The sequence below is a fragment of the Cavia porcellus genome, unplaced genomic scaffold (genome assembly GCF_034190915.1).
Source record: "Cavia porcellus strain 051 isolate PalLab524CR breed Dunkin Hartley unplaced genomic scaffold, mCavPor4.1 scaffold_5, whole genome shotgun sequence".
NCBI classification, from domain to species: Eukaryota; Metazoa; Chordata; class Mammalia; order Rodentia; family Caviidae; genus Cavia; species Cavia porcellus.
In genome coordinates, this window is record NW_026947488.1 from 61,351,985 (window position 1) to 61,366,650 (window position 14,666).

General features: G+C 37.3%; 1 protein-coding gene across 1 annotated transcript in view; it reads right to left on the bottom strand.

Annotated features, from left to right (window-relative positions):
* Positions 1-157: 157 nt before the first annotated feature.
* Positions 158-14,666, bottom strand: part of Msl2 (MSL complex subunit 2) — a 36,747-nt gene continuing 22,238 nt past the window's right edge. Inside the window, exon 2 of the mRNA XM_003476735.4 lies at positions 158-3,977. Coding sequence (XP_003476783.1) covers positions 2,386-3,977 — 1,592 coding nt within the window. The 3' untranslated portion in view covers positions 158-2,385. The remainder of the gene's footprint in view (positions 3,978-14,666) is intronic.

Consider the following 14,666-nt stretch of genomic DNA (forward strand, 5'->3'; position numbering starts at 1 on the left):
TAAAATCCAGTTACTTCAGTAATTTCCTAAGTCGGCATTCTTAACTCAAGGTTTTTAAAATAAATACATACATACAAAGGCACTGTAATTACTCTTCCCCAAATCAATACAGACCATTCAAAGCATGCTATCCCAAACTCCTCAGTATTCTACAACATAGAATTAGAAAACTATCATTTATTGATAGATTTTAAGGTGTAATACAGGTTTTCAAAAATGTGGCAGTGAGAATACCAGCATAAAAAAAGAGAAACTTGTGCTAAAAACAACCTGAATTCATCATTGGCAATATTACATAACAATCAAGGTCCTCACATACTAATAATGATTTTCACTTTGTCTATATTGCCAACCTCCCATGCATCAAAAAACACAAAACCAAGATTATCAAACTTGGGAAGCAATAAAGTACTCCATGAATTTTAAGATCATATTAGGAAAGTTTGGGAGATTTGCAAAATATATTGTAATCATCCATGTGTACAATCTCATTTCTAATCATCTTTGCAGTAATCAGTGAATAAAACAGATTTACAAGTTTATATAGCAGGGCATCTGGGTTCAACACAAAACTGTTACAAGTTTTAGGTAAATACATGTTTAAAAGACACTGCTAACACTTAAAGGAATTAAATAAAATTCCAAAACTTGGAAAGCAAATAAAGACAAGACAACTAAGAAGCATTTTCCACCATTTACTCTTGTTATCAAAAATAGTTCAACTCTTCTTGCAAAACAAAAACAAAATAGTACATACTGGACACATACATCACATTTTTCTTCCTATGGCTTTAGCCCACCCCCACCCCACCAAGAGACTGGAAAAAAAAAAGCCCAACAACAACAACAAAAACAATTCTACCTGACCACATTCACAGAAAATGACACCAGGGTACACTACAAAACAGAAGGAGGTGTCATCTGCTCTGTGTCCAAAGGTTTCGGGTTTCTTCTCCATGTTTGTACTAAGCGAGTAACCATCATTGAACATGCTGTGTGCCAAATCAAAACATTACTTCAACACATCAAATCTCACTAGAGATGGTGAACGTAGTAGAAATTGGAACTTTTCCAGCAGTATTTTTTTTTTAAGCACTGTCAAAGCAGCAACTTCTTTTAAATCATAAGGTTATTTCTTTACACCTAGTCAGTCCTTATGATACTTGGGCTGTGCTCTTTGAAGCAACTGACTAGATTTCCTTTCAACAGAATGTTTGCCTTCCCCATAAAAACTAAAGGGAAGAAATCTATTTAAACTGAAACACAGTTTGTGCTTTACATGCAAAAGAGTATTCTAAAGAAAATCCCCCTAACTTCAAACCTACCTAAATGCACAGGCTTCCTAAAAGACATTGTTATTAGGCCTCAGTAAAGAAGTCTTCATAATGAATAGCACCTTAAAAAAAAATAGGAGCATATTCAAAATAAAGTATGTGGCAAATAGAGAAAACAAAAATCAATCAGTCAATGACAATAAATATGCATAAATCTGGGTAAGTCATGGGGCATTATTTCTGAAATTATTTTAAATAAATCCCAATTTCTAAATAAAATCTAATTTTAAAAATTGTGTCACATACTAGTCTAGATTCAGTTACTGCCAGATTAAGTGTTGATTTATCCAATCAGAACATTGCTCAAAGTGAAGGATTTAGAATTTTTTCCAGAAATGAGTCAGACTTAACTAAAAAGGGGGTTTAACTGTCACGAAGAGTTTTGGAGCATAGACAACTAAACTTTGCAGTCTGACAAAATTTCAGTTTGTTCACTTTTTAAAGGACAGATTTCTTGAACATTCTAATGAGAGGCAAATTTTCTTTCATAATACTGCTGATTTAAGGACTGCTACATACACCAGTAGCCAATTTTCATGATCAGAAATGGTATTATGTCAGCACAAAGGTTGAGCTGGATACATCAGCTTTCAACAGGAGGTCAATGTTGCACCTGAAGGCAGCACTGAATCAATCTCCTGAATAAACTAATGGCTACTTTCCCACCAAAAAACAGCACAATCTTTGTAGACTGACTGGATACCAATTCCTTACATTTAATCATAAACTTTGATTATGCACAAAGCATGACCATTAACAATGAGGTTAATGTTTTATTTTCCTTGCCAAAGTTCATTTTGTATAAATCAGTTGCATCAGCATTTGTTCTCAAACTATGAGGTTCTGTAAGAACTAAGGACATATAGTTGTAGGGTTACTCCTCCATTATCTGCAAACTATTTCCCCGACACTAACACATATAACTTAGCAATGAAAACACTTGATACAAGTGATCTATATGCAGGAGCTCCGGCAAGTTAAACCAACAGAACCATAGCTGCCGTAAAACTAGCTATTTCCCTACCAGAGGTAGGCTTCAAGACTCACTGATTTAACAGTCGAATCTCATGTCTATAGCTTCATCCAAACTTTTATCATCATGAGTACTGGCAGCTAAAAATGTGGTTACTGGGGACCCTGTGACATTAATTACACTGGTGCTGGTACTAGCATTACGCACAGCAATGCTAGTCACATTAATGCCCAAAGTGAGCCTGGTCTGCTCCAAGGCCTTTTCTGGCACAGCAAATGCCTCCAGCTTCTTTTCCCCATTGGCCATATAGGAGTTTTGGCAGCCACGACATATACAATCTAAGCAGGCTTTGCGGTTAGAGTAGCAAGGGCAGCGTTGGCCACGGCATGTAAGAACACTTGGATTTTGAGTAGCACGCCCACATTTACACCCTTTCTTTTCCTGGGGCTTTTTGTACACAGTCTTGGTAGGGCTTCCTGGCATAAAATGATGACTAGGAATCTTTTCCTTTACTGCTTTGTCTTTTTTTAGAATACCTGGCTTGGTTTTAGAGTGAGATTTCTTGGATCCATGTTCATGACTCTTTTTCATGCTTTTAGTAGACAAAAGTACAGTTTTGCTGATTTTGGGCGTTGTGCCTCCATTGGGAACAGTTGCTATAGGTTGAAGAGAAATTTTGCTCTCCCGCTTCACTGTCACAGGAGCAGATGCTCCCAGTGTTGGGCCTCGGATAATGGTAGAAATTGGAAGTGGCTGAACTTTCTCACTGTCGCTTTCTGATCTGGACCGTTTTCTATTCAATTTTGCTGCCTTCGGAGTTGCTGCTGTACATGACAATCCATGAAGTGCAGGACTGGTGGACATAAAGACATTATGGCTAAGGGACTGGGAAGAAAGCTGCAAAAAAGGCCCATTGGATACAGTGGCTTCCAAGTTCGGCTGCAAATTAGGACAACAAACATCTGTATTTGAAACAGTTTCTAAGCTGCGGAGTACTTCCTCAACACTCAGCAATAGAGAGTCACCAGGTTTTATGTCTTCACTGAAACTGCAGATATCAATACCTGTGGAGCATAAATCAGTGGCTACTGTGTCACAGACAGGTGGCAGGCTATCAGACAGATCCTCAGTTTTTATGTCAACAGTATTACATACATCAATTGTATTTGAATGTTCAGGTGAAGGAATATTTATACCAAATCTATCGATTGAAAGCCCATTGTAAGTAGGCAAACCATTGATAACAGAACTGCCAATAGCAATGCTCAGGGTGCTTTCAGACATTGGGGATAAACTAGCTTGAGGATCGGTTGTTGGTTCTGAAGTTGAAGGTAAAGGGGAATGTGTCAAACACAAAGTAAAGGATGAATCTGAGGGCTTTTCTGTCTCCTCACAAAACAGTGACCCATCATTAAGCAAAGCCAAAATATCTGAAGAACAGTCGACTGCTTCTATGATATCCCGTGCAAGTGTAGTCTGTGTTATATATTCACATAGCTTTTTGTAACAATTCACTAGAATGCTTAATTGCTTGTTTTCCTCAAACTGCTCATAGTCTTTGCACCAGCTACATGAAGGTTTCATCATCATTTTCTTGCCTTTACAAGTTTTGCAGACATAATGTTGGCAGGTGGAGTTGGTGGGTGCAATAGGATCTTGCAGCAAATGTCCTAAAGGGAAGGAGGAGGAAAGCAAAGATTTTAGTAAAGTAAATTATAGTTCATACACAGGAGTTAAGATGATCAAAATTGATGTGGGTTAAACTCAAGACAAAAAAAATATATCTTATAAGAAATGAAAAAGTACTAGTGGTTTACTTCATTTCCATGCCATATTCCTTACAGGTTTATCTCAAATCAGAGTATATTACTTTATGCTGTGCCTTTCCTCCCAACTGTATGATCTAGTCCACTTTGTCAGTCTTCTCTCCAAAGGTTATTAAAATTAGCCAGGCATCTTCTCATCAGAAAATACGTAATTTCAACCAGTTTTTATCATATACAGATAGTTAGCTAGCTAATCATAAATTTTCAAGCAATCAAAATGTAGTTACAATGGTAAAAATTATGAAAAGGAAAAGCACTATTCAACTCACAATCTACAAAAAGGCAAAAAACAAAATGGAGAAAGACTATAGGAAAGAAAAACAACATAATTTTGGATTTGAATTCTTATGACAGAATTCAAAATGATCTGTGTCATAAACTGGAAGTATACTAAGGATGAATCTGAGGGTTTTTCTGTCTCCTCACAGAACAGTGAACGTTGTCCCTCAACTTCAGGAACAACTCCCAAATTATAAATGACCTATAAATACAAGCCAGCAAAAAGATCCAATTCCCATCCCTGCACTCCCTGTCCAAAACAACAAATGTTCTTTGATTCCCAATTGAGAGACAAATGGATCACAGTTAACCCAAAGCAGCGCCTCTGCTTGCTTCTCTTAAACATTATACAATGTCTGGACCACAGAAACTGAAAAATCAACAGAAAGAAAGGAATCAGGAAAATTTCCAAATCTGTGGAAACTAAAGTAATCCACAGGTAAAAGGTATCACAAGGAATATTGGAAAACATTTTCTTAGTAAAAATGAAACATAACAAAATTTTGAGAATCTGGCTAACACACTGTTTACAAGGAAAATGCCACCTTCAAAGGCCTGTATTACCAAGCTGGACATGATGTCATGCAAGTGCAGCCCCTCGATTAGGGAATCTGAGGGAAGAGGATCACCTGAGTTCAGGAGTTCAAGGCCAATCTGGGCAACACAGCAAGACTTGTGAATCTTAAAGTCTATCAGAAAATAAGGTTTCAAGTCAATAAGGTTTCTTTTTGGAAATGAGGAACAAACTAAACTCAAACGAGGTATAAAAACAAATAAAGATAAAAACAGCCAGTCATGGTGATATGCACCTACAATACCAATACATTGTGTGAAGCTAAAGCAAGAGAATTAAAATTTCAAGTCTAGCCTGGGCAATTTAGTGAGACTGTGCCTCAAAAAAAATTTTACCTGAGTGTAGTGGTATAAACCTATAATCCCAGCACTCGGGAGGCTGAGGTAGGAGGACTGCTGCTTTTAAAAATTAAAATGTTTGGGGTGGGGATTTAGCTCAGCGGCGTAAGTGCCTGCCTTGCAAGCAGGCAGTCGTGAGTTCGATCCCCGGTACCGATAAAAAAAAGGAAAAAGACAAAAAAAAAAAAAAAATTAAAATGTTTAAACCAAGTGTGATGGCTCACACCTGTAATCCCAGCACTCGGGGGGCTGAGACCAGCCTAGGCTACAGAGTGAGCTCAAGGCCAGCCTGAACTACATAGGGAGACCCTGTCTCAAAAAGACCAAAAATAAAAATAAAAAAATAAAATGTTTGGCAAGTGTTAGCTAAAATTGAGAGAGAAGATTACAGTGTAGCAGGACTTGCTGGAGAACCAAGTGTGACCTGTTAATTACAAAATGCTCCCACACATACACAGAATACTTCCCCCAAGCCCTGCATGTGGACTTCTCTTAAGAACTAGATAGAGCATGGTTTTCTTGTTTCTGTTTTTTCTTTTCAGTCTTTTGAGACAGGGTCTTGCAAGGCAATTCTGGCTGGAGCTAGCTTTGCAGTCCAGGCTGGTCTCGAACTCTCAATGATTGTTTTGCCTCAGTCTCAGAGATTACAGGCATGCACCACCACACCCAGCAATACAGCAGGTTTTTAACAGAAGGCCTATAACTGACACCTGCCTAAGGTGTGGACAATAGGAAAACAGCACACTGTTTCTGCCACTATGCTCTCTCTTGCATGGCTGGCCCACCCTCACACTGTAGGGTGTACAGTTTTTCCTTTTACCTGGCCCAAACTCACTCTGCAGAGCTTGTTTCTCTTCTTATTTTTAATAAAACTTTGCTACAGTTTGCACTTGCCTTGACCAATTCTTTGCTCAGGACAGAAAGAACCTAGAAATCACCTCCAGAAGGTGATTCTAGCTCCCCAAAACCCAATAAGAAAATTACCAAGGAAAACAGAAGATAAAAATTACTAAAAACAGGGGCTGGGGATTTAATTCAGCTCAGCGTAAGCGCCTGGCTGGCAAGTGCAAGGTCATGAGTTCAATTCCCTGTATGAAAAAAACAAGCCAAAAACAAAAAAAAAAAGTACCAAAAACAGGAATGAAAAGGACCACTGGTATCCTACAGAAATGTAAAAGAAAACTACTCTGTACAACTTTATGCCAATCAATCAGAAAACTCAGATGAAAATGGACACATTTCTAAAACACACATGTCCAAAACCGACAAGAAAAACTTACAGGTGTATACTAAATAAATGAAACTGAAATCATAACTGAAAATTCTTCTAAAAAGAAAACTTCAGGACTGCAGATGCAGCTCAAGGATAAAGTGCTTGCCTAGTATGGTTGAAGCCAGGGCTCAAACCTCAACACAAAAGAAGAGAAGAAAAAACAGAAGTCTAAGAGAGAGAGAGAATGGAAAGAAAGAGGGCGCAAACTCCAGGACTGAATGCCTTATGTGGTAAATTCTAACAAAAGTAAGTTTTTTATTGTTAGATAACACTCATAACTAAAGAAGGAAAAAATAATTCCCATCTCATTTTTTCGAGCTCGATAACACAGCACACACACACACGCATACAGATACACACACACACACACACACACACACACACACACAGACCAAAGAGTTCCCTGTGAAGATACAAATAAAAAATCTAACAAAACAGTAAGCAGAATCCAGCAATATATCCAGCCCATTCTTTTTGTTTTAGTGAGTCTAGGTCTTACTACGCAGTGCAGACTGCTCTTGAACTAACTTATGTAGCCTCGTACTCACAGCAATCCTCCTGCCTCAGTCAGTCTCCCAAGTGCTGGGGTTCCAGGTGTGTGATACCAAACGGGATCCTCCATTCATATTAAAAAGAAAATGAAACTAGAATACACAGCCAACATCATACTTTAAAAGGTAAAACACTGGATTATTTCTAAAGATCAGGTACAAGGAAAGGATACACTTTTTGCCACTTCTAGACAAAGTAATATTTGAGATTTTGGCCACTATAGTTAAGATTCAATAAAGTACACAAGGCATTCAGATTGAAACAGATTATAAATCTTACATATGGAAAAATCCCAAGAAATTCACACATCAAAACAAATAAACTATCAACAAATGAGTAAGTTTAGCATAGTCACAGCACACAAATTTAATATTTATGTTAATTTTGGATTTCTATATACTAGCAATTCACACTCAGAAATTAACTTCATTCACAATCACTAAACACTGCTGAAAGAAAATCTGAAGATACATCCCATATTCCTGGACTGGAAGACTCAGAACTATCACAATAGCATTTTTCCCAAGTCAATCTGTAAAATCAATGAACTCCCAGGTGGGCCTTTTTTTAAGACTGCTGAAAGACCAATTATAAAATTTACATGGACTCACATAAAATGATCTAGGTCATCAGTTTTTTAAACTAAAGTTGGGGGCTGGGGATTTAGCTCAGCAGCATAAGCGCCTGCCTTGCAAGCAGGCAGTCATGAGTTCGATCCCCAGTACCGATAAAAAGGAAAAAGACCAAAAAAAAAAAAAAAAACTCAGTTGAAAAAGTTTTAAACTGAAGTTTAAAAAGGTTTTAAATAAAGTCACATTAATCAAAACAGTGTAGTAACTATGAAAGTACAGGCATACAGAATAAGAGGACAGAAATGAGAGTCCAGAAAGAAATCCCCACTTTTATGGCTAACTGGTTTGTTACAAAAAAGAAGGGCCCAGTGTGGTGGCAGATGCCTCTAATCCCAGCACTCAGGGGGCTGAGGCAGGAGGATCCCTGGGAGTTCAGAGACCAACCTGGGCAACAAAGTGAGACCAAGGCCAGCCTGAACTGCACAGTGAGACTTTTTGTCTCGAAAGGACCACAAAAAAAAAAAAAATGCCCAGAGAATTTACTGGGTAAAAGAGGTATACTTTTTTCTTTCTTTTTTTTTGGACCTTATTCTTAGGACCTTAACTTAAGGACCTTACACTTGCCAAGCAGGCACTGTGCCACTGAGCTATATCCCCACTCCAAAAGAGGTATATGTGAGACAATCTGATATCCTAGGGCTTTTTAAAAATACTTCTCACAAATTAAGACCCTTATTTTATAACATATTTAAGAATTAACTCAAATTCACAAGACTAAATGTCAGAAGTAAAACTTAAAAGTTTTCAAGGCTTCCAATGGGGCAAAGTGTTCTTAGATATGATGTTAAATCCACATTCCACAAAAGAATTTCCCCCAAATTAAAAATCTGCACTTTAAGTCACTATTAAGAAAATGAAAAATAGGCACCTCTCTCTTGTGAATCTGCACTCTATTTCTTTGAATGTGTACTTCTAAATTTCTGCTTAATAAAACTTCTTTGTGCCTAGGAAAGGAGGGAGGAAAAGGGTATACTGGGAAAAATATTTACAAACTACACACCTGACAGAGGGCTATATTCGTGATACTAGCAAACAAAGGGGAGATGGGTATGATCAAAATACATTAAACACACAAACTCTGCAAAATAAACAAACAAACCTAAGAGGAAGGGTGGAAAAGGGAGAGTGATGGGAGAATAATTCAAAGTATATTACACATCCATGTATGAATCTACAAAAGTGAAAAACCCAATAATGTGTATAACCAATATGCAATAATAAATAACATGGGGGAAAACTAGTAATAGTCACTATTCTTTATATCACATGGTCATTTAATAAACCTTAACATTTAAAAAAATTTCCTTCAAGTCAACAGGACAATCCAATCTGAAAAGCAGGCAAATAATCTGAATAAATATTTTGCCAAAGAAAACATGAATGGTTTTTAAGCATATGAAAATATGCCACACACCTACAAGAACAAACAGCAACACCAGGAACCGGCAAAATGTGGAGAATTTGGAGCACTTGTATATCACTGATAAAATTTAAAATGGTACAATCAGCAATTCTATTCGTGGAGACATGAACATTTAGGTCCATACATAGATACATCTATAAATGTACACAGGCAGCATTATTCATAAAAGCAAAAATTAAGACATAATCCAAAAGTCCGTTAACTGGTACACGCATAAACAAAAAATAGGATATTCATACAATAGAATATTAGTCGGCAACTATAAGAAACAAACTTTTAGAATATGCCACAATATGGATGCACTTCAAACACCTGCAAGTCAAAGAAGTCGAAAATGAGTTTATATTTATATAAAATTATACAAATATAATTTATATTTATATAAAATATCCCATTTATAATAAATATCCCATTTATATAAAATATCCAAATACGACAGAGAAACAGAAACAGTGGCTGCGACAGAGATTTAGTTCAGCAGCGTAAGTGCCTGCCTGGCAAGCACAATCACAAGTTTGATCCCAGGTATCAAAAAACAAAAAGAAATGGTTGCTTAGGTTAATAGTGGAACAGGAATTAACAGAAAATGTGTACAGTGGAACTTCTGGAAGGATGAAAATGTTCTACAATCTGACTGTGGTGATTGCTGCATGACACTAAAATTTAGAAAACACAAACTTAAGGCACCAATAGTCACAAAATCCAACTTTCTACCCAATTATCAATGCAAGAATCCCCTAAAAAGTACCCCTAACTTCATCTACGGAAGAGGACAAGAATATCTTTTTTGAGGAGGGGGAATATCTTAAATGCATATAAAATAATATATCCCTTAAAGACTGGAACGCATTCTGAGAAATGTCCTAAGATGAATTCCTTCACTGTACAAACATCATAACGTATACCGGCACTAACACAGATGATACCGTCCAGTGGTAGCTATTCTATGGGTGCCACAGTGGGCTGTTTGTATCCTTGAAAGCTCTAAAAGGTTCACCATCACTGATGTAATCCGATCATTCAATGGCTGCCTGTTGATGCAATCAAGAGACATAGCAAATACAATATGTATAAGGCTGCTGCCAGTGTAACAGGGTGTATTGTTTTACAGTAAGCCTTTTTAAAAAGTAAAAGGAATACAGTATGCTAATAAAATACAATACTAACACACAAACTAATCAACACAGCCATTTGATTTTTGTTGTGAGTTCCTTCCTGTCCCCAGGACTACAAATTGAACCCAGAGCCTTCACTGAGCTGTACCTCCAACTCTTGGTTTTTGAAAGTTTCCTTATACACCCCAAGAGCATTCAAACTTGTGTTCCTCCTCCTTCAGCCTTCCAAAGTGTCGGGATTACACAGAGCCCAGAGTCTTCTGTTACTCAGTTTTATGTAATATACAAAAGTTTCTTCTTTTGAGACAGGGTCCCACTATGTAGCTCAGACTGGCCTTGAATTTAAGACCTGTCTATCTCAGCCTCCCAAATGCTGGGATCACAGGCATGTACCATCATGCCTATCTCTATACTGCACCATAACTGTATGTATATATGTATGTATGTATGTATGTGTGTATATGTGTTGTTTTATGACGACAGCACAGTAAGTTTGCTTACAACAGCAAATACATAAGCAATTTCACACAGGAATTTCTCAGCTCCATTATAATCTTATGAGATTACCACTGTATTTGAGATCCATCACTGATCAAACTACTGTTACACTGCACACAATTCTGTATGTATACTGAAAGATAAAGGTTAAGGTTTAAAAAAAGGTTTACCTATTGGGAGAAGAGAAAGAACAAACTGAAACAAACTGGAGAGGAACAGATTACTCTAAGTTTATTATTTTCACAGATTTAACTGTCAAAGGCACATAAATATTTTAAATTATTCCATAACTTGAGGGAGGGGGACAGAACTGGAGGTTAACTCAGGTATTTTGCACTAAGCTATATCCCCAGCTTTTTTAAAAATTTGAGACCAGACCTCTCTTCAGTGGCTAAATTTCCCAGGCTGCACTTTGAACTTACTATCATCCTGCCTCAGCCACCATACCCAACTATTACAAAAAAATTTTAAAGGAAATTTCTAGTAGTAAAAGCAGCCAGGCATGGTCTTGCATTCCTGCAATCCAAAAATTAAAAATTTTTAAAAGGTCTGTGCCATACTTCAAAAATTTATAGTTCAAACAAAAAAATTCTGTATTACTTGAATCAATCTACAATATTTCACATAAATTATCCTATTTTACTAAGACAAGTAAGAAGTCTCTTAACTAAATGAATTATACATATGTATTCCAATAAAACAAAAGATGTGAAACTGACCCTTAAAAAGCTCTTTACTCTTCCTAGCACTGGAGACTGAACCCAGGGGCGGTATATGCTAGAAAAGGCTTCTATCACTGAGCTATGACGCATCTGCAGCCCCTTTTAAATTTTGCAAGGCATCATCAAAAACTACAGGGAACATTTATTTTTTAAATACAGGGGAGACATATTTCCCATTCATTCACCTCAAAATACTCTTCCCTCAGTTGGAACACACTCATCCAACTTTCTAAAGCAGTTCTAGAAGTCATCTTATATAAATCTCTTTACACATCGTAATAAAACACAATAAATGCAATAGCTATTGTTGCTCAATAGAAATGATCATAAAAACATTCTAGTGTGCTTCATCTACTTTATTCACTCTATTTGGCACTATGTGATTTTTGACTCCTGAGTCAAAAGAATCTGCTAAATGTTTTGAATCTATTCAGAACACAGAAGCAGGTACAACAGTAAAACACTCACAAGGACTTCCAGAACTGCTTCAGAAAGTGGCAGGAACAGCTGGGCACAGTGATGCACCGCTCTAATCTCAGCACTTGAGCCTAAGGCAGAAGGACCATCGAGTTCAAGGCCACCCTGAACCATTCGTAGCCAAGACATTGCCCACTGTCCACTGGAGGCGGCGGAGGAGGAATGGAACAGGGAAGACAAAGAGGAAGCGGAAGGAGGAAAAAGAAGAGGAGGAAGAGAAAGAGGAAGGAGGAGGAAGAAGAGCTGGGAGAAGAGGAAGAACCGCAAGAGGAAAAGAAAGAGAAGATGAGTATTTGTAGCGAGGGGGAGTATTTTGAGAAAGACTAATGGTAGTGTGTCTTTTACTGCAATAGTTTTATTTAAATATACTATTTTTTAAAATCACATTTTGTATATTCACAGCCCCTTTTTAATTTTATATGTAACAGAGTCTCATTAAATTGTCCAGGTTGGCCCCAAACCACCTATCTCAGCCTCTGGACTAACAGCAGTACCTCTTGTTTCTTTCATACAGAAATATGGCCTAAACTAGATTGCCTATAATCACTGGCAGCCAGTATGAAAACATACAGGACAGGACAGGACAGGACAGGACAGGACAGGACGAAATAAAGAAAGAAAAGGAAAGGAAAGGAAGGAGGGAGGGAGGGAAGCAGTACCAAAATAAAAATATAACCAGGCCTCAAATCAGCTCTCCTTGGTCTATATATAAGAAAATAAGAATGGCTAAAATGTTGAACAGAATTTGTTAATGACTCATACGTTAAAACGTAAAATGGACAAATTTAGATAAGAACAACAATGAGACTAAAGAGGAAGGAATCAAGCCCTCATTTTAAAGTTTATTTAGACCTCATGTGGTGCAGGCCTGTAATCCCAGCAATCCCAGCACTCTGGAGGATAAGGCAGGAGGATCACCACATTCAAGGCCAACCTGAACTCGTGGTGAGTTCAAGACCACCTGAACTGCACAGCAAGACCTTGTCTCAAAAAACTAAAAAATCAAATCAACAAAACACTTATGTGTAAAAGAAATCATAGTAAGAATCTCAGTAAAAAGAAGATGAATGATTTGAATATCCTGCAGAAAAATTGATAAAGAATTAAAAGTATCTCAATGGCTTAACTTTGGTTTTGATAAAAGTACATCATATAACCAAAAAAGATAAAAGGTGGGCATGGTGATGCAGACCTGTAATCCCAGCACTTGGGATGCTGAGGCAGTGCCATCCCAAGTTTGAGGCCAGCCTGAACCACAAAATAAAACAACAGCCTCATATAATTCTACTTCACAGAACAAAAAGAGCATTTCCCAGAATCCTAACTCACCGTCCCTCCTCCACAATGCCTCCACTTGATCATGTTTCAATCACAGCAAATACTGCCTAATAACCTCAAACAATGGAAATAACTTTAAACTTTGTAGTTAAAATGATATGTGAGGATTGGTGAAAATTAAGACTCAATCACATTATCAGAAAGCAAAAACTGCTTCAGACGTGGTGGTACATGGCTGTAACCACAGCTATTGGAGAATGAGGCAGGAAGATTACAAGTTTGAGGAAAACATGAGCCATTAGCAAACCTGTCTCAAAAATATGAAAAGGGTAAAAAATGTAGCTCAGGGCTAGAATGTCTGCCTAACATATGCAAGACTATAGGTTCAATCCCTAGGATCAACAACAAAATAAATGAAAGCAAGACATGCACCAAGGTAGGGGATGGTGTTGATTAAAACTATTCTACCATTTGTTCAAGAAGCAATCTTGGAGACAACAATTTTAAGTGATTAAGATATCCACAAAATTCAAATGAATCTTTTAACACTTAGGAAAATATTTGGAGAAGGAAAAAAAATCAGTTTTTGTAAAAACACCTCAACCAGTTTTACCGAAATAATGAGGAAAACTTAAAATAATGTAGACTACAAAAACTACAAAACATGTAGCATCCTACAAAAAACATGAAGCAGGTTTTGCTTTTGCTGATAAAAGCAACATTAAACAGAAGAGATACCACAAAAAATATTTTTCTAACCTGGGCATGGTGATGTACCTACCACTCTAGCATCCAGGGAACATGAAGCAGGAGGACTGCAAAATGGAGCCCAGCCTGGACAATTTACCAACACCCCATTCCAAGAAAGCAAAAAAAGCACTTCTACATAATAACAATAAAATATGCTTTTCATAACAGCCTAAAATTGCCTGACAACCAGTAGACCCACACCAAAAACAATCAAAAAATAAAGAGCGACTAGAAATAGGTATTGGTGGCACACAACCATAAAATTCTGGCACTCAGGAGGCTAAGGTTATAAGGCTATAAATTACAAGTTCCAGCCCACTTTGGGTTACATGAGTTCAAAGCCAGTCTAGTGAGACCCTGTATTAAAAATATACAGGGCCCAAGATTTAGCTCAGTGGCATAAGTGTCTGCCTGGCAAGCGTGAGGTCGTCAGTTCGATTCCTGGTACCAATAATAATAAATAAATAAACAAATAGCTATCAAAGAAACACATCTTGGGACAAAAGGATGAAAACTAAAGGTGTCAAAAATATTACCTGCAAGAAATATTTGTAAGATTTTCTAAAATAAATAATTTGGGGGAGGCAGCGGTAGGGACTCAACACAGGGCCTCATCAATCCA